The sequence below is a fragment of the Chelonoidis abingdonii genome, chromosome 10, assembly GCF_003597395.2.
Source record: "Chelonoidis abingdonii isolate Lonesome George chromosome 10, CheloAbing_2.0, whole genome shotgun sequence".
Classification (NCBI taxonomy): domain Eukaryota; kingdom Metazoa; phylum Chordata; order Testudines; family Testudinidae; genus Chelonoidis; species Chelonoidis abingdonii.
Window position 1 is genome coordinate 47,648,442 of NC_133778.1, and position 26,543 is coordinate 47,674,984.

The 26,543-nt window shown below is 39.5% G+C and overlaps 1 protein-coding gene across 6 annotated transcripts in view; it reads left to right on the forward strand.

The window, feature by feature from the left end:
- Nucleotides 1-26,543, forward strand: part of RBMS1 (RNA binding motif single stranded interacting protein 1) — a 197,432-nt gene that overhangs the window by 147,304 nt on the left and 23,585 nt on the right. For all 6 annotated transcript variants that reach the window (XM_075070167.1, XM_075070168.1, XM_032782072.2 and 3 more), the window contains exons 5-6: nucleotides 11,444-11,601; nucleotides 15,556-15,635. In XM_075070167.1, coding sequence (XP_074926268.1) covers nucleotides 11,444-11,601; nucleotides 15,556-15,635 — 238 coding nt within the window. The remainder of the gene's footprint in view (nucleotides 1-11,443; nucleotides 11,602-15,555; nucleotides 15,636-26,543) is intronic.

Consider the following 26,543-nt stretch of genomic DNA (forward strand, 5'->3'; position numbering starts at 1 on the left):
ATCATGAAAGTTGAACTTACAAATGTAGAATTATGTACAAAAAAAAACTGCATTCAAAAATAAAACTGTGTAAAATTTTAGAGCTTGCAAGTCCACTCAGTCCTACTTCTTGGTCAGCCAATCGCTCAGACAAACAAGTTTGTTTACATTTGCAGGCAATAATACTGCCCACTTCTTGTTTACAGTGTCACCTGACAGTGAGAACAGGCATTCTCATGGTACTGTTGTAGCTGGCGTCACAAAATATTTACGTGCCAGATGCACCAAAGATTCACATGTCCCTTCATGCTTCAACGACCACTCCAGGGGCCATGCATCCAGGCTGATGGCAGGTTCTGCTAAAAAATAATCCAAACCAGTGCGGACAAATGCATATTAGTTTTTATTATCTGAGTCGTATGCCACCAGCAGAAGGTTGATTTTTCTTTTTTGGTGATTCAGTTTCTGTAGTTTCCACATTGGAGTGTTGCTCTTTTAAGACTTCTGAAAGCATGCTCCACACCTCGTCCCGATCAGATTTTGGAAGGCACTTCAGATTTTTAAACCTTGGGTCGACTGCTGTAGCTATCTTTAGAAATCTCACGTTGGTACCTTCTTTGTGTTTTGTGAAATCTGCGGTGAAAGTGTTGTTCTTAAAACAAACAACATGTGCTGGCTCATCATCCAAGAATGCTATAACATGAAATATATAGCAGAGTGCAGGTAAACCAGAGCAGGGGACATACAGGTCTCCCCCAAGGAGTTCAGTCACAAATTTAATTAACACATTATTTTTTTAACTAGTGTCATCACTAGTCAGCATGGAATGATGTCCTCTGGATTGATGGCTAAAACATGAAGGGTCATATGAATGTTTAGCAATATCTGGCACGTAAATACCTTGCAGTGATGGCTACAAAATTGCCATGCAAATGCCTGTTCTCATTTTCTGGTGACATTGTAAATAAGAAGAGGGCAGCTTTATCTCCTGTTAATGTAAACAAACTTGTTTGTTTTAGCGATTGGCAAAACAAGAAGTAGGACTGAGTGGACTTGTAGGCTGTGAAGTTTTACATTGTTTTGCTTTTAAGTGCAGTTATGTAACAAAAAATATATACCTTTGAACGTTCCACTTTCACAACAGGGATTGCACTACTGTACTTCTGTGAAATACTATTTATTTTATCACTTTTACAATGCAAATATTTATAAACAAAAATAAGATACACTTTGATTTCAATTACAGCACAGAATACATTATGAAAATGTTAAAGAACATCCAAAATATTTAATAAATTTCAATTGGTATTCTACTGTTTAACAGTGCAATTAAAACTGATTAAATCGTGATTAAATTTTTTAGTTAATCATATGCGTTAACTGCGATTAATCAACAGCCCTATAAATTACTGAATCAAAATGTATGAAATCTGGATGGCTCTGTGGCTTAGAATTTAGTGCTGTGTGTACTGTCAGATGAGAAACACATGTGAATGTCATGATTGATTTCCTTGGTGCCTGATCCAAAGCCCAGTGAAGTCAGTGAGAGTCATTCCATTGATTTTTTTTTTTTTAGTGAACTTTCGGATCAGGTCCGTAGAGCTATGCAAACCCTGCTTGTTTCATCAGGTGTTCATGAAAAATTTACATTTGAATAAACTCAGGTTTTTCACAGTCAAATCTCATTGCTAATACATAGACAAGTTGTGAGTCTGTGGGTTTGTGCTTGCTTGCACGTGTTTGCCACAGTTTACTGATTTGCCAGACATGAAAGTGAGGGTGGACCTCAACTGTGATGAAACAACATAACTCTGAACTCAAATAAACCAATTTGCCCTTGTAAAATTGGTCTATAATTTTGATGTGAAACAAAGTACAATGAGACAGTTCTCAGTAAGATGGGGAATTACAGAAGTTAATAATGTACCAGGCCATTGCCTGCCAGAGTCAGAGGGGCAAGTTAACAAGTTTGTTTTTGTTTTTTTTCTCTTGACTTCCCGAATTTTAAACTGTTTAACCAAGTGTGGTGCCAAAATATTACATAAAAGCAAACATCTGGTTTGTATGGTACTGTTTTGTGTAGGACAAAGAAGCATTGGGAGCCCTGGTTATGGTTGTAGTTTGGAAGTGGGCGTGGAAATCCAGTGTCCTAGGGAGAAGGATATAATTTGCTTTACATAAACATTCAAAACTTATCCTGATGGATTTTTTTTAAAAGGTTACTAGGTTTATGAGGGTGATAGAATCTGGATGATCACATCTGGGTTTCTGGTGCACATTTTGTAGTATAATTTTTCCACCATCAAGTTATTCTGAAATCCCAGATAGGATTCCTTTTATTGTTTTTTGTTTAGTTTATTTGCTTTTTGCATAAAACATTTTAGTCTAAGATGCAGGAAATTGTACATAGTATTCCCAACTTTTCACAGGGAGATCCCCAGCCCTCCCTTTCTGTCCTGTGTCTCTCTCTCACTCTTATTTTATTTTTATTTTTGCCGTCCCTACCTTCCGTGTTTCCAGCTTAGCAACTTTGTCACTAGATTTAGTGACTTTTTGGTTTCCCTAGCAAGAAAATAAATGTCAAAGTGACCAGTGACAAATCTAGTGACTTTCACTGCCAAATACAGAGACATTCAGAGAAGGAGTCACGAATATGTAGTTACAAAATCATTCACAAGCAGCTCAATAATGTTAATAAAATCCATTCCATGCTCTTTGTACTACATTCTGTTGTACGCCAAGTCAATGTCATTACGTCTCAATTGAGCATGTCCTCGAAAGGAATCACGTTCCAGGGCTGCTTGGGCTGAGATCACTATAATCTGCAGGCGAGGAAAAGAAGTTTGTGGAGACTAATTAAATGCTTTGCTAAAGCCAGGCACACTTTGGAGAGAGCAGCACATTAGCCAAGGCTTGTTTTTACCCAAATGTGTTCTTTCTCGCTGCTCCATAGCAGGTTGGACCGCCTGTGATGCAGGGAAATGGGCTGGGCAGGGGAAGAAGGTTAGCCAGTGAGGAGAGCCACATGGATGGAAGGTGGAGTAGAATGAGACAGGACCATGTGCCCCAATGGGGTAGGGGGCACCATGCCTTCCAGAATGAAACTCTTACTCCAGGATCAAAGGTGGAGCGAGCTTGATTTTCAGTTCCCCTTTGCTCCTTCCCCTGGGTTGGCCTGGGGTTAGCTGCCCAACTGTTTTCAGAAATGAAATCTTGGAAACGGGAGGAAGGAGTCCTGCTAGTAGACTTTTGTTTTTAAATCTACTTTCTTAGCTCCCTGCAATGTCGCGCTCAGGTCTGGCAAATGCCCTCTTCCCCCTTGTTTTGGGCTCTCCCTTACACTAACCTGTTGGCTTACATCCAGGCTGACAAGAAAGGCGAGGCGCAGCTGAAATTAACCAACCCCAGTCAACCTGGGCTGCAATGTACAGACCACCCTTCCCAATGAGCAGAGGTGCTTCCTGATGTTGACAGTGTACTGTTTGAGTTGCTGCTGGTGTGCAGCAGAATGGAATTTTGGATTTTATCAACACTGTTGAGCTGCTTGTGAATGATTATGTGATTGTACTTGCCTGTGCGCGTGCATGCGTGTGTGTGTGTGTATATATAATATTCTTCTCTGTTGCTCTGTTGAATTCTCTGGAAATTTTGTTTGGTGACATTTTTGACTCCTTTTGAGTGCTTAAACAACTACATCTAGCAACTTTTAACGGCTTATCTGGTGACTTCCTGCTATGTGGAGCTGGCAACACTGCTACCACTTCCATGCTTTTATTTGCTTAGTTGTGGGGAGAGGAGAGAGCACCTCGGAGTCCCGTCTTCTCGCTGTGACATCCACTCTGGCACTGTGGTTGGGAGTATCAGGAATGGAGTTAACTGAGCTTTGAAGGAAGCCCTTCTTGGTGATGCAGGTGGCTGTAATTCTCTCTTTTACACACACATATGTGTGCACATGCACACACACACTTCAAGAAGTAGAATTTTTATTGACGTCATCTCCAATTGCCCACTTAGGCCTTCAGAACTCAGAGAACTCCAATCTAATGTGCTCATCTGGAATACAGGTTATAACACAGAAAGAAGATGGACCAAATTTGGTGGGGCTGGGAAACCTAGTATTACCAGTACGCGTTTGTTTGTATGTGCAAAAATATAAGGAAAAATAAACAAAAGACTCATTATATATTTGGAGTTTTCCGTAGTTATCTGGGTTTTTGTCTTGGAGCATGGACCTTTTCCTTAATGCAGCCCTCCCAGTGAGCTAAATTTACCACTGAAGTAAGAGAGTGCAATTCCATTGCAATTAAAGATGCAGTGCACTCAGTAAGGTCAGTGCATAGTCCTTATAGATATGTCCTGTATAATTAAATAGAAAATGATAACCTTTTCATTGTTTTTCGTACCATCCTATAGAATTTAATAGGAAGTGTATTTTACTGCTCTTCAGGGTGATTCAGAAAAGTTTCTATTATATCCCATAGGTTTTAAGACTGTAAGGATGGTCCAGTGCATTTCAGTGTCAGGCATCAAACCTTTATGCTGTTTACTGTAAGTGTCATGTTGCTGTAATGTTCCAATACATATATGAATAAAAAGACTTTGCTTTGTTTTACATGGTACACCCCCTCATTTGTAAGCGAGATGATTTGATGCTGATAAAGTGTAGCTTAGCTTACAAACTTGGCCGTAATTCATCCCCAGGTATCTTTAGAAAATTTTGCTTATTTTTAAAACCGCCAATTTTTGGATGCAAAACAAGCAATTTGAATACAGAAATTTTTAAAGCAAAGGAGCTCTTACATTTCCTTCAAGAAATGTTGCCTGTTTTAGAGGGAATAGTTTCTAAAAATCCCTTTTAAGTTGGAAATGCAAAGATATATTTACATGTAGAGCTGGTGATATTCTTGCTAACCCTGAAAATGTATTAAATAATCTAGACTCTTCCTCTGACAAACTTTGATATGCTTTTGTAGAACACTTGTGCTCTTCTAGCGTGAAATTTACTTTGGAGAGGAGGATGGGCATAGTGAATGTGCAGAGGGCTTAGTTCATAGAATACCAGGGCTGGAAGGGACCTCAGGAGATCATCTAGTCCAACCGCTGCTCAAAGCAGGACCAATCTCCAAATCCCTAAATGGCCCCCTCAAGGATTGAACTCAAAATTCTGGGTTTAGCAGGCCAATGCTTTTCCCCCTACTTGCCAAGGATGATTGTGATCTACCAGCCTTAACACACCTTACATGCAGCACGAAGGAGCAGTAGCAGCAACTCCAACCCCTGGATTGGAGTAGCAGCTCCAGACAGGGGGACCCTCCCATTCACCTACATAAAGCCTAATTATTCTGATTTTTATGTGAGTAAAGTGAATATCCTTCTTTATTCCGTGTTTCTGAATACAGCATGTTTTCTTTTGCATACAAATATATAACTTGTAATATTTATTTTTCAATCTTCCCAAATCTTGGCAAGCTTTTGTGATGAGACAGTCTCAGATTTTAATGCAAGCCTGTTTATTATACAGCAGTAATGTTAGTAAAACACTCTAAGGAGCTAATGTCAGACTTGTACAGTATACATTTTAAAGTGATAAGTTTTAGGACACTTAAGTGCAAACATGTTTTACATCCCATACTAAAATGAGAAAAATCCAAATGAAGTATTCTTGCAAAGAACAGGCTGAGTTTCAGAACATTAAAATATGACTGGGAATAAAACGTTGTGTTGCCCAAGGCAGAAACTTCAATTAAATCCTTTACTAATAGCGTTCATTAAAGAAGAAACCGAAAACCCACAGCTCACCCAGCTCAATGTATAAAAAAATATACCGGTAATTGTCTAATAGAATCTAAATAACAAGGTAACTCTAAAATCATTAAAGCTATCTTCATCTCAGATTTTTAGCAGAAATCTGAACTTTGTCAAAAATATTGCTATTGTAATGTAGGCTTTTTCCCTCGTGGTATGAACAGTGCACAGTAATGAATATTAATGTGAGCTGTAGACTCTCAGTGGATCCATTTTCTTGTCTTCTTTTTCTGCTGACTCATCTAATGCAAAGGAGAAATGAGATGATCTAAGATAACTGAAGCCACAGGCCCTCACTGTATACTATATGGATTCGGTTTTATTTTCAGTAAGTGCCTGAAGCCATCAGATTGCCGCATGACCTCCCTCATACTAGGTCAATCATTTTTTCAATACAAAATAATAATAATAATAATAATAAACCCATCATATTTGTCACTCACTGACCATCTGAAATGCAGTGAAGGAGACATCATTAAGACAAAACAAATTTTGCCTTGAACCCAGAAAATTATCAGTTGTGATGTGGCAATATGATTTGGTTGAGAATTAAAATCATATTGATGAGAGTGAACAGACAAGGGAAGAGTCTTTGGGATGGGAATATATTTCTCTTTGGAGAATTCTTTGAACTTGAGAGTTATTCAACCCCATTAGAGGAGATTTGAAAACAAAGCACTCACTTTTTTGGAAAGTAAGAGTCAAGGTGAATAAAGGAACAACGAAGATCTTTTTTATATATATGTGTGTGTATGTACGTGTGTGTGTGTGTGTGTATATATATATATATAATATTCCTTGTTTCTGAATATGGCATGTTTTCTTTGGCAAACAAATATATAACTTGTAATATTCATTTTTCAATCTTCATATAAAATACACACACACAAATGATATAAAATCACACACATGTATAATATATTTAGAAGCACACACTTTAAAAATTTGACAGGTTTTTGAAGCACCACAGATCCTGACCAAATGTTTTCTTTGGAAGAACCCCTCACCCCCACCTCACAGAGAGCTGCTATCTGTGACCTTGATGCATGACAGATGTTTGTCATTGAAGACATTGTCATTGAAGATTGGTTAATGAGCTCCTGGAAGGCACTCGGATATTACGATGATACAGATGATATAAGAACCTGTATCAGTCTTATCTACACAGGAAAATTTCTTACAAGTTACACTGGTATACTGGTATAGTTGTACTTTGTTTGCACGCTCTTATTCCGGTATGAGTGTTTGGGGTCCCCCCCCCCGCGCGTTTGGCTTAAACTTCTTTCCCAGTGAGATAAGCTAAACCAAAAAATGCCCTCTTACCAAAAATCACTTACCCATGTAGACAAGGGAATAGAATAGTTCTAGCACAGAGGTTCACTAAGATGGACCCTTGCATCCACTTAGAGTCCCATTGACTTAATTAGAACTTCACATGAACATAAGGGTCTGCCCTTGTACATCTTTTCACAGGTAAAGGATTAATATTATCTTGATATGTGGCCAGCATTAGTAGCATCAGAGGGCAGCAGAGGCACAACATAGTTTGAGACCCCAAGAAAACATTCTTACTAGCTTTTTCTGAACACCAAATACTCTCAGCTAAGACTGGTAGAACCTCTTCTGCTCCATCTCAAATATTCCCCACCCAACTTTCACCTAGGGCTAGACTGGAAGATGAAAGCCTCCTGCTCAAAAGAATATCTGGCTCATAAAATTCTGTCTCAGTTGTTGTTTTCCCAGAATGGTTTGTGTACAGAGTATGTGTGGTAAAAACAAATGGTACTGTATGTTGATGCAAACTTTCATTGGGTCTTTCTTGTATGCTACATAATTTTGTGTAAACACAAATTTTTAATGTAATGCAACAATTTAATCTTAAAGCTATCTTTAAAGCAAAGCTCGTGATCCCAATATTTGTGACTTTCTTGGAAGCCCCCTCTCGAGCCATGTTCCCTAGACCTTCTGTTAAGTGACTTTTCTGAGTTCTGCAGCTGTGGAGAGGATGGATACTTGTGTAGGGGAACATCAAAGTGCGTAGAAAGACGTAGAGGGCATGGCTGATAGGTACTGTGTGGAGGGAAGGTCAGGGGTTCTGATATGTTCTGTTTACAGGCAGAGCTGGGAGCACCCCTGTTATAATGGAATTGTAGGGCAACGTTAATAAGACTTTTTTTTTTCAATTGCTTATAACTTTGACAAACTTCAACAATTTGGAGTGAAATTTTCAATTCCAAGTATATGCCTCAGGCTGAATATTGTTGGAAAATTTCTTCCAAATGGCGCTATCATTTCTGAGAACAAGGCTAGGAAAATAATACATTGTTGTCTATTTAAAAAATTCTGTCAGCCTTTTACTTGAAAAGTTTTAGCACCCCTATAATTTGGAGCAGGGATTTGGCAGCCATTTTGTCAAGAATGTGCCTTTTATTGTCCCCATGAATCTCTGCACAAATTTGGCCAAGTTGTAAGTCATTGGAAAATCATGGTTCAGTTCACACATGCTCAGAAAAAGGTTCTTAAATTCTAGTAGCTAAATTCCCCAAAGATTCAGTCTACACTGAGCATGCAGCTGTTCAAGGCTACAGTGGATCTATAATGCTAAGTACTCTGAAAAATGAGGTTCTAGGAATTTCAAATTGGGAACCCAAAATTACCACATAGTTTGACCTTAATCTCTGAGGCTTCATTTCTTATTTGAAAAATGAGGATAATACCCCTTCATCTCATAGGAGTGTTTTGAAAATAAATTCATTAATATTTGAGTAAATTATAAGAAGGGGATGAGTACCATAGACAGACTCATGAGGAAATTAATAATTCCAACATCAGAGTGGAGTTTGAATAGTGGGCAGTAACTAAGACGTAGGGCCCCACTTTGAACAAGGTGGATAAATCAAAATATTGAATAACTCTTTGAGTGAGCACCATGCATTCTGCTCACTCAGTGAGGCAGGGAAAATAGTATGGTTTCCTATAAAGAGAGACTATTTTAATTTAAAGGCACAAAGAAATTGAAATAAGGTTGCCCGGTCGGCCTTAATTCTGGCATTTCCTAACTTTTCGGTGCTTGACTTTGTGACCTTATTAGTGTTCTTTTAACACAAAGGAGGGGTTGTGTGTAATTCTGTATAGGTTCTTATATCATCCTCATCATCGTAGTATGTGAGCACCTCTCAGTAGTACATTAAGTGAAGTAACCAACAACTTGTCACATGGGATTCATTCTGCACTACACTAGCACTGATTCAGTGGTATAGGAATACTGGCATACTATACTGGAAAAGAGTTCCTAGTGTGGACACAGCTACATTGGCAAAGTTGTGCTTTCTACTGGTATAATAAAACCATCCCGACACAAGCATAACGAGCAATATTAGTAAAAGTGCCAATATAGCTGTGTCTACACTAGGGACTTCTGGTGCGATCCCTGACCGATACAATTGTGCTGCCTCTTCACACCCTGGACTGACATAGCTTTGCTGGTACCAGTCTGTAGTGTAGACCTACACCAGACCTTGTAGCCAGGGGGAGAACACTGTGTATTGTGCAGGGGGTTCTTTTGGTAAGGTTTTGGGTTTCTTTTCTGTTTTTGTTTTTTATTTTTTAAATGTACACCCTACTGTATATTGGGGAAGGAAGGGTAAAGAAATGTGCTTTGCACATGGAGCAGGAGATGGTGAGGTTTGTAATGGTCCTTAGTTCCTTTGTGAATTGTTCCTGACTCCTAGACCAGCCTCGGTTCTGTTTCCTGCACAGAAGAGCTTTACCCTATGGTAGAAAGCTCCCTAACGGTTGTTAGATTCATGCTCATGTATGTTTCCTTGCGGTATTTCAGATGGGAGATGACAAAGACATGCTTTGCAGAGGCATTATCCTGTAGTTAGATTGTGAGGGATCATGGCCCAGAATTTAAATGGGTTTATCTTCAAGAAAAAAAAATCAAAGTAATCACAAGTTTATAGAGGGGGATTTGGTCAGTAATAAAGCTTAGAGCAATGGCTGAGGGTGGGGCAAGGATTTTTTCTCTCTCGTGTCCTTTCTCAGAGAGAAATGAGACAATTAAAATTCTGTATAAAATTAAGTACAATGGAGGGAGAACCTGTTAGACTACCAAATGTGCACAATCAACTTGAGTAACTGTGTGACCTTGTCACTCTGTCCTTCGTCCTCCCTTTCTCCCCACTCGTTTTTTGTTCTGACTTTTTCATTTATGTTATATTTAGACTTCAAGCTCTTTGGGGCAGAGACTGTGTTCCTCTTCTTTGTGAAGCACATTTTGGCGTATTATACAACAACAATTAGTAATGTTAAAAAGCCTCTTTAGCAGCTACCATCACAAGCTCTCTCACACAATACCAATCACACTCCATATCCATCTCTATGTCTTCTGTAAAAGCCTAGGAATATAGGTGTACCTTTCCAATATGTCCTAAAGCTCATCCAGACCAGGTTCTGGTGAATCCAGGGAGGAAACAGTATTTAATTAACTATATTTAGTATGACAGGTAATATAAAACTGGACATATATTATTTGAATAAATTGATAGATTTGTATAACTCACTCAAATAATTTTTGTTTGTATAAATCTGAAGCTGGTCAGGAATTTTTGGACAAAAACTAATACTTTTTGCTGGAATTGTACTCATTTTGACAGAAAGGTTTATCAGGTCCAGGATGGAATTTCTGATCAAAACCAGTGCGAGAGGGAGAGCCCAGAACAGCTAATAGCCTCATGGTCAAGGTTCTCATCTGGGATGTGGGAGACCCAACTTCAAATCTTTGGTGTAAATCAAGTCTCCCAGATCTCAGGTGCATGTCTTAACAGCTGGGTTATTGATTGTTCTGCTCATGCTCCATCTTACTGCGTGCTTCTGTGTCTTGTCTGTCATCCCAGTGCGGAATGAGAGAATTTTCACAGGTTAGGAAAACCATTTCCTGCCCAGCTTTATCTGCATTGGACAGCTGCCTATTTTTATTGTAACATTTTGCTAATATACTTTAAAAAAATGCACTGTATCATTTAGTTTCCATCCCTTTTTTCCCCTTCCTTTCCTATTACACCTCTACCCCAATATAACGCTGCCCTCGGGAGCCAAAAAATCTTACCGCGTTATATTGAACTTGCTTTGATCCCCTAGAGCACTGCTTTACTGTGTTGTTATATTCGAATTAGTGTTATATCCGGTCACGTTATGTTGGGGTAGAGGTGTATTTGTCTTATCTCTTTTCCCCGCTCCATTTTCAGGGTGCCATTCCTTCAGTCTAATTTTTCCTTTTCTCCCAGCTTCAATCCTGATTTTCCCTGAGTTGCTCCTTTCTAATATTTTCCTTCTTTCCAAAAACCTTAAAACAAAGATATGATATATATGTTAAGACTGGTCATTTGTTCATACTAACCTCCACTTTTTTTCTGAATGGTTAAAGTTAATAAAAAGTCACTCTAGACATGCTTTAAGTGGGTTTTTTCTTGCTTGAATAATTATACTGAGACAGTTGTTTAAAGCAGGTAATGCAGGGAGAGAGAAGCTTGTATATAGGACCTGAGAATCATAAACATAGAAAAACAGATCTAATGATAGACATAGTTTATGCTTAAGATTTCTTTCAACACTTTTGGTTTTGAAAATTAAATGTCAATTTTTAATTCTGTTTCAGCAACAAGAACAAGATCCAACTAACTTATATATTTCCAATTTGCCGCTGTCGATGGACGAGCAGGAGCTTGAGAATATGCTTAAGCCATTTGGGCAAGTTATCTCGACAAGGATACTTCGTGATTCCAGTGGCACAAGTCGTGGTGTTGGCTTTGCAAGGTACTGTAGTTTGCTTATTCACTTTTTTCATTCTGTACGATGTAAACTATGTGTCCATTAATAGTGTTCATCATAAAAATGTCTTTTTCTAGCTATTGTCACTAAGGGTTCACCCAGACAGCAGGAGGAAGAGGTAATTACAGAAAGCATACTATACTTTTAATTTGAATCCCTTTTTAATTAAGAGATGCAGCAGGACTTTGGTAATTTGTGCTTTGCTTAGCCAAATGTGTCAGATTCTCAGCTAAGATTTGGGGCTAATTTTGGCTTGCTCTGTGCACCAGTGCAGGGGTTCAAGTGGGAACAAGACTCCACTTTTCACTCCTTGCACAGCTATTGCTCCCATCTCTCCCATGCCTGAGTAAGTGGGCAGAAAGTATGTGGAACCTTTTCAGCACCACCCCTAATGATAGCCAACATCTGTGGAAGAATTTGGGCTGAAATCCTCTCATCACAAACCCTCCTTTCCACATCCCCCTAAGCCCTTCCATCAGGAAAATTTGTAACAGTTCCTCACGCTGATAATCAGACCTCTACTTCTGCTAAATAGGGCCTCTTCAAGTGCAAAGGGAAATTCTCCCTGTTAAAAGCAACAAAGAGTCCTGTGGCACCTTAAAGACTGACAGATGTATTGGAGCATAAGCTTTTGTGGGTGAATACCCACTGCGTCAGACGTGGTGGATATTCACCCACGAAAGCTTATGCTCCGATACATCTATTAGTCTTTAAGGTGCCACAGAACTCTTTGTTGCTTTTTACAGATCCAGACTAACACGGCTACCCCTCTGATACTTGTCTCCCTGTTAAGTACTGTATGAGCAGAACCCCACCCTGGCCTCTATAATCCAGTTTTTGAGGCTAGGTTTCCAGAAGGAGGAGTTGTGGGAGGGCTACTGCACTACTGAAATACCTTTCTTTGCATCAATTTTTCTGAAGAAAGAGACCCATCACTCTGTATTGTGAGTGCTTGGCATATTCTGGCTTATGAGCCCGTTTCCATTTTGGAGAAAAATATATTTTTGATCCTCCGTAATAAATCTTACACCAAAAGCATTTGACATCTAGATGGGAATGATTCTCCCTTAGAGTCAATAAGATCAAACACTATTTCCATGGTCCACTCAGCTCTCAAATACCCTGCCCCTGGGGGTCTGCATTTCCTTTTTGATACTGGCTATTTGACTATAGCAGATTTCCATGCCAAGAGTTTTCATGTGGCCCTTTAGCATTTATTTTCTCTGTCTCTCTGTCCTGCAATTAAGCCTGGATCAACTCATGGTCACTCTTGAAAACAGTCAAGATCTCTTGTGTATGCAAGCTGAATGACCAAATTTGAGAACTGGATTGGAGATTTCTGTTAACAGTGTCTGCAGTAAGGAGCACTCCTTGAATTAAGGAAGTAGATCCGAAAAGATATATGATTAAGCATATAGATGTGCCACAAAAACACTGATAATAGGTAGAATTAGTCCTCTTGGATTTCGAAGACCAGATGACTGGATAAGCATTTCTGATATTTTGTCTGTGTTGTGGTAGTTTTGTATTTGAAAAAATAGAATATAAAATTGTTGGCACTCTCATGGACTGTACGGAGAAGAATCTGAACATGTATGCCACCTAACATATAGTCAGAAGTCTGTTGATTTGTTCAGTCAAATACAAATATTTTACAGAGTGGTTTCACTGAGTTTACTTATGGGAAATTGACAAGACGATAAGGTCTCCCTGAAATGGTTCTCTTTGCAAGTTGCTTCTCATTCTGTTAAACAAGAGGGATTTGGGGCAAGATTTTACCCTAAACTCTTGTGGCATTAGATGCCAGAAGAACATTACCTTAGCTTCAAAATCTGTACTTTCTAAGTGGGATCTCTACTATACTAAGACTGAAACAACTCCATGTGTTCGTTTAGAAATATGGCTGGCTTTTACAGTAACAGGAGAGGAAACCTATGTAGATGAGTTGTATAAGACCATATTTTGACATCTATCCACATATACTCAAGTAGTGCAAGTTAGATGTCTGAACATTAATGGGTGAATGCCTTTTTGAGACTGAAGGTTTTTAAGGGACATACAAATGAATGTACCGTAAGCTTTCAGTTCCTGTGTCCATGATGTTTTAGGAGGTTAGTAGAAAGTAACCTCAGAATAGATTTTGTCAAGTCCAGATTTGAATCTGAGACTAACACAGTGACTCAGATACAGCAATCCAGAGCCTCCTCCAAGCTCTCTTGGTTCTCCGATTACATTTGTGAATAAGCCCTTTTGTTCATTCTGCCCATTTGCTGATCCTGGTTCTTGGCTATGGAAGAATTTCCCAGGGTCTGACTTCCAGGAGTCCAAAAGCATCAATATTTACCTCTCATTAGTTACTGTAGATTGCTGATGAGTGGAAGGTGACTTAGTCATATGGCCTAACTTTTGTGGATCTGAGTTTCACAAATGTAATAACCAGATAACAGTCACGTTAATGATTTTGTATATATAACCTCATCTTCATTTTACAAACAGCTGTTAAACTGATGCTCCTGTTAAAATTGCTATCTCTTCGTTTTTCATCTCTGGGTGAACAGTTCCAATTCAGTCCAGGTTGGTAATGACTAAAAGTCAGGACTGTCTGAAGGCAGTTCAGTGTGTTGTGTGAATAGAGTTCGCTTTCTTTCTCTGCCTAGTGGACATTGCAAAAACCACTGCCAACGGTGGTACTGCCCTTTGGTGTCTGTCTCAAAGAGGCTGTGGTTTGAAATTTGAATGAATGACTGTGAATTAACCCATCTGTTAAGTACCATTGAATGGACTTTGCACTGCTACTGCCCATGCCATACTAGATGTGTTCGGCTAGAATCCCGAATCTGCCAATAATCACAAGCTGGGTTCAAACTTTGTCTCGGCTCATGAAGGTCTTTCTGGATCCACAAAATATGTGCTGAGCTCAGTCAATGCAATTTGCAGTTCTGGCCTTCTAAGCTCACCCCATAGCATCTACTGTTAGATGCCTTGAGGTCTCCTGTTAGCCTTACCTTTTTGCTGTCCCAACACACCCTATTCCCACTCCATCTGCTGCAAGTTACTCTTCCCGTAGGATTTTCTGAAGGAGCAATGGAGTAATTAGGTCAGAGCTACTGTGCTCCCCCCTCCCCAAAAACAAACAAAACCCAGCAGGAATGGGGAAACACTACCGTGCCTGCTGTGTCTCCTGTACTAAGTAAAGTGATGGCCACACCCCTTGTGGCTTAGTTCTGTAGCTAGGGCAACTCTGGCTAGCAATTATGAGCTGTTCCATCTGTTATGTCATTGCCAGGGAAGCCAGTGGATTCCCTAACTGCCATTATAAGGTTTATTGGGCATCTCTGTTTTTGCATTGTCTAGGATTTTGTGGGAGTGAGTGTTCCTGCTCCTGCATCATTGAGATGCTAAGCTGCTTCCTGTTCCACTTACTGCAGAACCTAACTGAATTTTGGGATAAGGCATTGGCCTTTATAAAGTTGGAAGATGGTGAAAGAGAGACCGTCTTGAGGAGAATTCAGGGGTGAGGGTTTTCCTGTTACATGCCTCCTCTACCTTTAAGAAGGTGGGTGGGAGGGAGAAATTAGGGAGGGTTTCTTGAAGCATTGGGTTTAGGATCTAAATACCAAGAATCATAGTAATAGTCCCATTGCCAACACTTGGAAACTGAGTATACGTGGCCTAACTTGTATAACCCATATTATCTGAGCTCTGCAGGGCATGACCTAATAAACAGAGAAATTAAATTTTCAGAGTGTCGAGTCTATCACTTTGCACAAAAAGTTAATTCTCTTTAATTTTACCCATAATTTTACCCTGTTGCTCTCACACACAAAAGGAAGTCACAAAAGTGAAAGGAGAGCAAGAAAACCTAGTAAATCTGTTTGTTTTTTCAAATGCAGAAACTGGACAAAAGTTTAATTTCTGTTTTATCCTTTATTTACATAGGATGGAATCAACAGAAAAATGTGAAGCAGTGATTGCTCATTTTAATGGCAAATTCATTAAGACACCACCGGGAGTTTCTGGTATGTTGATTATATTGCTATTCTGACAAGATATGTCAATCGATGACTGTCCTTACAGTTCAAGCATATCCTGGGGATTGTTATACCTGGTTTCTCATTCATTAAAGTATAACACTGCTGGCCTGGAACACAGTAATGCCACTTTTGTAGAAAATAACACTATGATTGTTTTCATTTTCACAATAGAGCTTCATTGGGAAGCAGTACTGTTGTGTTCCACTCAACAAAGTAGAAAAGTAGTTCAGATGTCTTGAGCCAAATTCTGCACTAACTTACATCCTGTGTAACCCCAAGTTAATTGTATACTCATTAGAGCAAAGGTTGATTGGTGGCCGGTGGATCAATTAGCTGCTGTTTATTTTTTTTTAAAAGTGACCTAAACTTAGTGTTTTGCCATCTACCTATGCTTTTGTTTGAAGTCATTCACTTGCTGGCAAACTGGATCCCATGAGCACCATCTTTGCGGCCTGCCTACAAAAATTCTTTTGAAGTGCATTGAATTTTTCCACTCTGCATCTGAAACAGATTTTCAAGTTCTTGAGCAAAGGAAAAAAGAGACCCACAGAAAATGCTAGAAAAATGCAAAAGAATTCGGAGTCAAAATACATAGGAGCTCAGTGGCAACAGACTGTGCTCACACCACCTTCACTGATATCTTCTTGCCTGTTAAAAATATAATTACAGGAAAACATGAATTAAATTTGAAGTCACTCTATAAAACACAGAGAGAGAATTTTATCACACAGAGCAGCAGAGTAAATTAGGAAGCAAAACAGGACAATACATGAGGAAAGAATACATGGCTAAGATTCCAGGCTTCCTTTGGTAACTATTTTACAGGGACACTCAAGAAAGGATTTTACAAGTTACAGTGTTATTAACACATTTACTGGCGTTCTACTCCCATTGGTGACACGTCCCTCATGCCCAGACCTTGGCACAGAGAACACAGGAAAAGGAAAACAACAAACAGCAAAAAAAAAAAAAAAATTTAGTTTGTTTAATAAAACTGCATACATGCCTCATCCTTGAAAGATGACTCCTGCATGAGTCAATCTGTGGTTTGATAGGCATGGAAGGCTGCTTCCCCTTGCCCAGCTTGATCTATTGAAGGGTGACATTTTGACCTGAGTGCCTTTTGCAGACTCTCTGCACTGGGATGTGTTCCATAGCCTACCAAATAATAATTGCATGAAAACTGTGGACTTTAGGGTTAGGGGCTGTAACTTCCATTTTCCTGTTGACTATCTTTGCAAATATCCCATGTAGATCATTATTTTGTGAGGTAGAAAATCCATGAGGCAGCAAGTAGATAATGGTACTATTTTCATTGAATGTTAACTGTTCTCTTGTCCCCTTTCATTTTGCTTTGTTTTATAATACTGAAATTGTTCAGACACCATTAAAAGTCTCATAAGTAGGAGCAGACAAAGCTCTAATCAATATTTAGGTATTTCTAACCAAAACAAAAGGACTGTATAGAATCTGTGCAAAACTGGCAACTGGAAAATTGTGGGAACTCCTGCTAGTGGTTTTTAGGTTGCTCATTTGCAGCTCTGTGTCCTGCCCATGCCTGGATGGGCAGCTGTTATCTTACCATACCTGATCACACCCTGCCTACTGTGGGCCCTTTTGAAGCCAGAGTTACACCCTTGTGCTATCAGGTTTTACCAGGTAGAAGCAGCAAGTTGTTGGGCAGGATTACATTATAAGAGTGATTTGTATAACAAGGGGGTGGGGGCACACACTGTGTAAATGTGACTATCTGGGGACAGTAAGATACACTCATTGTTAATACTACAAATACTTAGCATTACACTGCTCATTATTCAAATAAGTAGGTGAGGAAGGGCGTCACTGAGAGAAGCTACATCATTAAAAGCTCAGTGATGCTACCATGTAGGCACAGCGTGGAGTTGTGGGTGGTGAGAAGCTGTCCTGTCCCTTGGAGAGAATTTCTGTGGAGGTAGAATTGCTCCTGATGCTCCCTGACACAGGCGGAGTTCCTGATATACAGTAACTCCTCGTTTAACATTGTAGTTATGTTCCTGAAAAATGCTACTTTAAGTGAAACAATGTTAAGCTAATCCAATTTCTCTGTAAGAATTAATGTAAATGAGGGGTTAGGTTCCAGGGGAAAAGTTTTTGACAGAGAAAAAACTGTATGTATGTGTATATGTGTGTATAAGTATACACACACAGTATAAATTTTAAACAATTTAATACTGTACACAGCAATGATGATTGTGAAGTTTGCTGAGGTGGTGGAGTCAGAGAGTGCATGAGGATGGGATATTTCCCAGGGAATGACATACTGCTAAATGATGAACTAGCACTTGGCTGAACCCTCAAGAGTTAACACATGGTTATTAATGTAGCCTCACATTCTCTACAAGGCACCATGAATGGAAGGAGGTGATAGCATGACAGAGAGAGCCGGACACACGTACACACCATTTGTGTGTGTGAGGGAGAGGCAGAGAGACACTGTGTGTGTGTGTATGAGAGAAAGAGAGAGACACGCATTGTCCCTTTAAGTACGCTGACCCCACTCTCAGTACACTGTCTTTTTAAGTAGATTAGCAAGTTCAGCGAGCAGTTGCTGCTGGCAAGCTCCCTCCCTCTTGAGCCCTATAGTGTCTCTCCTCCCACACACGCACACACTCCCCACTCTGTGGAGATGAGGTACAGGAGCTGGGGGAGGGGCACAATCCCTTCCCCCTGCACAGCAAGCAGGAGGCTCCTGGGAGCAGCTCCAAGGCAGAGGGCAGGAGCAGCCCATGGCAATTGGGGGAGGGACAGCTGAACTGCCCAGCAATTGATAGCCTGCTGGGCAGCTGCTGCAGGGGGAAACTTGGGGCTGGTCTACACTAGGGGAGGGGATCGATCTAAGATACGCAACTTCAGCTACGTGAATAACGTAGCTGAAGTCGAAGTATCTTAGATCAAATTACCTACCATCCTCACGGCGCGGGATCGATGTCCACGGGCTCCCCCTGTCGACTCCGCTACCGCTGTTCACGTTGGTGGAGTTCCAGAGTTGACAGGAGCGCATTCGGGGATCGATATATCATATCTAGATGAGACGCGATATGTTGATCCCCAAGAAATCGATTGCTACCCGCCGATACACCAGGTAGTGAAGACGTAGCCTTAGGAGAGCTGATGGGGGCCTGCTTGTCCTCCCTGGTTCTAAGTCCCCACCAGATAGCTCCAAAGGGCTGCTCTTTCTGCAATCAGTGGACAAACCAGGCAGCTGCCAAACAATGTTATAAGGGAGTATTGCACAACTTTACACAAGCATGTTCTCTAATTGATCAGCGACTAGGGTGGACTTTAAGTGAGGAGTTACTGTAGTCCTGCAGGAGGTACAGCTGATGCCCCACCCTGCACTGCAGTCAGATGCAGAAGGGGACTAGGCCATGGGGCAGCTTCCTGGCCCTTAGCAGGCCATGCAAAGGCAATAGAGAAGGCTCACACCCTACTGAGTCAGGCACAGTCTGCTCCTAAATGGATAGTAAGAGGGTAAAGTTGTACAAAGTAGATGATTATCCTTTGGGGGAGTGAGGACGGAGTAAGTTTAGAGCCATACAAAATGAAACTGCAGAAGTAGAACTGCATGTTTAAACTGAAACATGGTGTACTAATAACTTGTCTAAAATCAGCAAACAGAGCTGGATATTTAAACACTGTTACCAGGATGGAGAGGGTAGGAGAGAGGGATTGTAATGAAATAGGTTAAGGAGGAAGAACATCTCTTTTAGTTAAAATAACAAAGATTGGATTTAAATGAAAGAAGGGTTTAAACACAGTTATAGGAGCTGGACCTCCTGGGCAGCACGAGAAGCCGGATCAGGAAACCTTAATGCAAAGTGCCCTGTAAAGGCAAAAAATAATGAATGCGGCTCAAGTATGTATCCTGACAGTGGAACTTCTAAGGGAGGTGCAGGATAGAACTATTTCCTTACGCAGACTATTAAACAATCAACAGTTACAGGTGCCCAACCCTGAGAGTTAACCAAGATTAATATTAAGCTGGTTCTTTACCCAAATACCTATATTCTATATTAAGTGCAAACTCCCTCCCTCATCCCAATATTGATGCGATGTCAAGATTACAAAGGGTTTTTTTGGTTTGGGGTTTAAGTCATGCAAAAAGATAAGGCTCAAAGATCAATGTTCAATCAACCATGTTATAAATCCACAGTGGTACCTACTATCTCTTGAAGCATTTCTAATATGCCGAACACTAAAGTATGATTTCTTTTAACAAGTTTCTTTTCCTGGGATTTTGTTAACTATGTTAGACGAATATTTCTCTCTCTTTATGCCATAAAATGAGATGTGCCATGACTCATGTAGCATTACTGGGAGAGCCTTAACTTTAGCGTATGCTGCCTTTATAACTTTACCTGTGCAATTAGTTAGTTTTAATATTACCTTAACATAACTTGCATTTAATTTTCTTTTTCTTTTTTAAGAAAAGTAATTGTCTTTACTGAAGAATGGAGTGTTTAAAGGTTCTCAGGCTGTGAAATCTGAATGTCACTGAAGTGAATTTACATTTAGGAAATGACTTTCCCTGAAGAAATGATTGTATTGTTTTTTTTCTCAGTTTTGGATTTTTCTTTCATATCACGTAAAATATTTGGGCTTTGGCAGATTGAGGTATGGACCCCTGTGTATCTCCATTGTGGTCAATTAACAGAATATGGCCCAAAATATTGATGATGGTCAGTAGTTAGAGCAGCTCCTTTATAGTTATGCTCTGGCTGGAAGAATTGGGTTGTATGAGTGTAACTGAAGGCAGATTTTGGACCATTGAGTTTAAAGTAACTTTGTAAGGTTTTAAAAAGGGTGTCTAAGTTTTTTGTTCTTTTTTATTTAAAAATATAAAGTCCATTTTAATTCATATTCTGATTAATTAGCAAAATGGGAGTTTACATGGATTAGTTTCTATAATTTGTGGTATGTTCCAACTTCTGCCAACCAGTACTACCTATTTTTTAGATGGAACTGACCAACTGCAGATCTCCAGTGAAGTGAGCATTGCAAGTACCTTGCACAACTACAACACACACAGCTGACTTCTACAAGTTTCACTATCTGCTATCATAGTCAATCTGACTAAAAAAACCAAAAAAGGCCAGGGGGGGCTATTTTAGTTGCCCCAATTTGGAGCCATACTCTTCCACCTTTACTCATAGTATGTAATGCCTTCCTCCAGGAGTAATCTCATGAAATTAGTGAGACTACTCATAGAGTAAGGTACTGCTCAATGTAAGAATCTGGCCCTTGGTAAATTGGTAAAGAGAAGTAGCAAAAGAATTTTCAGAAGACCCTAAATCCATATTGTGGTCCTTTATCTGTCTTCTCCTTCTCAAAAGATTTAGGAGTCAGAGTTGGAAAATTCTTTTAACTGCCAGAAGAGATCAGCACTGTGTGTTTTTAATGTTGTAAATTTATTTTAATTTTCTTGTGTATCCACTAGGTTAAGCCTGTTGCTTTCATCATACTTCACACAGAGTGGCTCCTTTCTCCATGAGTAGTTCCACTGAAGTCATTGGGACTGTCCATGGTGTAAGGTACTATTCACTGCGAGTATGGGAATCAGAATCTCACCCTTAGTTTTTATTATTAGTTCATCATAGAACAATTTGTTTTCATAAAGTTGTTTGGTACTATCTGTAGTAGTGATCGCTATAGACTATCAATATATAGTAGAACCTCACAGTTATGAATGGAGGTTGTTCTTAATTCTGAAGTGTTTGTAACTGAACAAAACATATGGTGGTTCTTTCAAAAGTTTTTATAGCTGGAAATTGACTTAAAGCAGCTTTGAAGCTTTATTTTACAGAAGAAAAATGCTGCTTGTAACCATCTTAATTTAAATGAAACAAGCACAGAAACAGTTTCCTTATCTTGTGAAATCTTTTTTTTAAACTTACCCGTTATTTTTTTAGTAGTTTGTTTAACACAGTACTGTACTGTATTTGCCCCCCCTCTTTTTTTTTTTTTTTCTTTTAGTCTTTGCTGCTGCCTACTTGCATACTTCTGGCTCCAAATGAGGCCGTGTGGTTGCCGTTCAGTTCATAACTTTGAGGTTCTGTTAGAGACTTAGATACAGGCAAGTGCCTGTACACGCTCTTACAATCTTGATCTAAATTCTGCGACAAAAAAGTGCAGCATTCTGGAAATGTCTTTGCCTGCCACAAATACATTTTAAATTGAGGATTTTTTTCTTGACTTAATAATGAAACTGACAGTCAATCAATATAATAGTATAGTATCCTGTGTAATATTTAATTTTAAACAGACCCATAGTCTTTAGTTTTCAAAGTTCTACTGATTTTTAAAAACAAATATGTAGAAAACACGTAACTGAAATTGTCAGAGGGAGCCTGGAAATTTTGGCAGCTGAGTGGTGGGGACAGATAAGGTTTGGCACCTAGAAAGGTGTGGAATGTAATTTGGAATTGATGGATGTGCACATTACCTTGTTCCTGCTAAAATGATAAGCTGAAATAGTTAAATGCTAAAATGTAAATTGTCGTCATTAGGTTTCAAAAGTTAATACTCCATGGAGAATAATAGGCAGTTAACATCTCTGAGCTATCAGGCAGACACCACAGCATCAATTTGCAGTTGGTTAAGTTTCAAAGGCGTTCTTCACAACCATTTTTATTATTTTAAATGAAAGCTTAGATTCTGAAGCATAATTATGTGGCAAGAGGTGAATTGCATGGCTGTGAAATAGTTTTTCTAGGGAGTGTCCACGTGTATTCCACTTCCGGTGAGTGTGCGCACCATGAATGAGGGATTGGAATCTTTTTGAATAGTAGTATCCATTGGGACTGCACCAGCACTTTGCATGCCCCCTGGAACCCTTAGCCAAGGGCATAAACATCAGGGCACCTCCATTCACCCTTCAGTTCCTTCTTACCCCTGAGGCTTTGAGACAGAACACTCTAATGTCCCCATCTCTGCACACTGTGCAGTTGTTTTCTCTTTAGGTAGTATATAGTTAGTGCAATTAGATTTACACACTTTAAGCTCTTTGACAAAGAAAGAAGTCTTCAAGTCCGGGAGGTGCCCTAGCACTGAACCATCCTGGACATGAAGGCATTGAAGTCTCCAGTATTCAAATCCTGTCCCTTCTGCGAGGTAGTTATTTCCATTAATGATGACACTCTAAAAGCATCATCTTCCTGTCCTTGGAAGTGGCTGACTCCAAAAGAAATCTAAACAGCAGGGACCACCTAAGGCAACATCTCGGGACAAGGACCCCAAAAAGCTGGAACTCTTTGGGCATAAGACATACTCCTCAGCCAGTTTACAGATACCCATATCAAATTACCAAGCACTCATGGCTAAATATACCTTCCTGAACTGAGATCAACTGTCGCTCCTTCTGGAACACAGAAAGGCGCTCAAGTCGCTGGTGTTAGAGGGGTAACTGATTGCCTGGACCTCATTACAGGCCATTAATGCCGTGGGCACAGTAGCTCATGGTATGGCAACTGCAATCACAATGTACCGGGCCTCCTGGTAACAATCCTCTGGAATACTGAAGGAGATCCAAATGACCATCAAGGACCAACACTTTGAAGGCTGCAATCTTTTATGCCCAGGGCTCTGTTAGGAAGATTAAAGGACTCGTGGGTCACCATGTGCTCTCTGGGAGTGTACATCCTAGTCCCCAGGAGAAAACAATGTAGGTCTCAGAACTATTGAACAGAGACAACCTCCTTCATACTACTGCAGCTAGCAAAGATTGTCCAAGCCTCTGAGGAAGAGGCTGACCCACTCTGTGCCCTCAGCTGCAGGGTGCAGATGCAGCCCGAATGGACAATACTATTCAAAAAAATTCTGATCTTGTGCACATGGAGCACGTATGTACCAGAAGTGGAATACATGTGGACAGCACCTTTGAAAGATCCACAGTTACTATAGGCCTTGGAGTTATTGTGTAAAACCTTGTCCCATCTGAAGTCAGTGGGGCCAGGATTTCACCTATTAAGTCTAGAGTTAAATTTAGGATAGTTTTATTTTTTTCTTAATTCTCTCATCTTGTGCCTGCTGTTTAATTAAGGAACAGTAATTGAAGAGAGAGAGAAGTTAATTGTGACAATTCAAAATGTGCTAGCGTGGCACTATTAGAAGGATCAGGGAGATGACCTTTGGCCCGTAAACTTTATATTCAACAAAACGATGATTAATTTGATGACAGTGGAATCTATTCAGTTTCTCTCAAAAAAGAAAAAAAAAATATATAAAGCTACTGGTGATATGATTTTTGGCCTGCACTGGACAGACATGATTTAGGGTTTTTTGTTTGTTTGTTTTGTTGTTTGTTGTTTTTTTTTAAATCCAGTTTTTGGCAAAAGTGTCTAGCTGTATGGTCTTGCTGCATCATTGCAGTGATGTTTTAATGTCAGAATTCATTGGTACCATATGCTTTGTTACTTGGCAATATGCTGTGAAAAAATACTAAAATATGCAGCATTTAAGCAGACTGTTTAAAGAAGTAGAATTTTAAAACCACCTTGTTGAGTTTCTGTATTTTAAATGCAAAAGTGAATGCAACTGTAATGTTGAGAAAATTAGCATTCAGAAGTAAAGGCATTCAAAAGTTTAGTGTGCTACAGTAACAGTAACTTTGCCACTGTAAATATTTAACAGTTCAGGTCAGAGTATATGAAGGTATACATTTAACAAGCAGCACAGACTGCTATTGTACATACATGTCCTGTATATGCAACAGAAGAATTTACATCCTTATAGGAAACATAGCATTTGAATTGTCTGAGTAACATTACAGTCGTCTTCTCCTTTTAAAGGGAGAAGGGGGAGAAGAAATTTGTGGTAAGATAAAAAGACTCCATGGGAGGTGCAAGTGTTTTGTACTTCTGGCTGTGAAGCACTAATCACTCGACCAGTTTAATTGAGGAGAAGTGCATGCAACAGATAAAGAATGCCTCAGTCTAATAGCACAAAGGACATCACTATAGTAGTTTATTACAACTACCAGTAATTATATAAGATGGGATTTTCAAAAGCGCCTTAGTGACTTAAGAGCACAAATTCAGTTGGAAGTCATGAGATTTGTTTCTAACCCACTGAGGTGTTTTTGAAAATTCCACACACTTTCAACAACGTAATGACAGTTTCTATACTACAAATCTGTCTAATGTCTATCTAGGTAATTAAATGGTCCCCATCATGTTAGATACTTGAGCACTTCCCAACTATTGAAAAATAGAAATAACTATATGTCTGTCTTTCTTCCCAGCCTGATGGAAAAATAGCTTGACTAGCAGGTAGTTGGTTTTTATGTCTGTACATTCAAGTGAAATGTGTATTTGTGGAATTTACTGATGGAACTCTATGCTGCAGAAATTATATATTTTTTCATTTTTTATTATTATTATTTTATTTAAATATCTGAATGCAGCGACGCCTGTCATTCTTACATGTTTCAGGAGTGAGTCCCATAATGTAGGATCAGATTCTCTGCAGGTTGTGTCCTGTACTCAGGAGCCTCCCATTGGTGGCTGACTGGTTCATGGTTCTGATGAATGTAGCTGGTGTGGGAAGTCATGGGTGCAGAGGGGGAGCTAATAGGCTCAAACAGGTGATGCTTGTGGGGTCTGGACAGAGAACTTGAATTGGAATGTGTCAGTCCGATTAGACTGGAGAGTCGATGCAAAAAACAGAGCAATATGCAGTTTGCTCAGAGCAGTTTGTGGAGTTAACCATATGGGCGACTGCACTTTATACCAGTTGGAACTTGCAAGGCATATGGCTTCATTTCTGGATATGAGTAGCAATAATCAAGGCTGGAAAGCAAAAACACATGGATCACCATGGCCAGGTCTGTGCCCAAAAGGTGGGGCACAATCTTCAGGCAAGTTGCAGGTGGATGTGGGTTGCTGGGTTTTTGTTTTTGTTGGTTTTTTGCCATGGCTATTTGGATATTGAGAGTCCAATGCATAAAAGTAATTTTTCAATAGTTTATACATTGTTTGTTTGACTTTTTTTTCTTCTTAAATTTGCCAGGGGACTGTTTCCACTGAGCTCCACAGAAAGTTTTGTGCTTTCTTTTTTTCAAATGTTTGATCAAATTTTGTTTTGACAATACAAAGTAAATCACTCTTTTGGTATTAGAACACAGGTGGAAAACATAACTTCCAAAGGAACACCTTTGTGAAAGCTTTGCATATCTCACTGTAGAGGTTTATAAAGAAAGAATAATGCAGCTTTGTGTTCACTACCTGTGAACGCTGTAATAATATATACCCATGTGATTGGAAGTATATAGAGGGAATTTTTTGACACCTTTATATGACTCAAGCCAATTTCTCTTCATCGCATCAAAATTTACAGTATATTTTTAGAAAATACATCTCCTTCCTGTATCATTAGACACAATTTTAAAGTAACCTGTAAAAAAACAGACATATATATAGGATCACTGGCTCCTTCTGTGCCATTAATTTTTCGCTGTGTTAAATCGTAAGCTTACACGCATTACAATGGATACATCAAAATGCTGAAATCAAGGCGTTAAAAATATTTAGGGCCAGAGTCCAATATCTTTACTCACTATAAGTAGTGCCTGATTCAGAGTAGTCCTAGGGACTTCAATGGGACAATTTGTGGAGTAAGATGCTGTCCAACATGAGCAGGAGTATAGAAATCTGGCCTTTCTAATACATGCCCTTCAGTACCTTCATAAGATACATTTCCCCAAGAAAATATAGAAAGATAAGAAATAAAAAGTCCCCTTCTAACAGTAGACATCAAAGATGGAAATGACTCTTGGCTTTAGAGTCCATTTCCTTGCCAGTGCAGCATTGCTCCTATTGTATGTTTTTCAGTATTTGTCCTTTCCATTTGGGGCTTCCA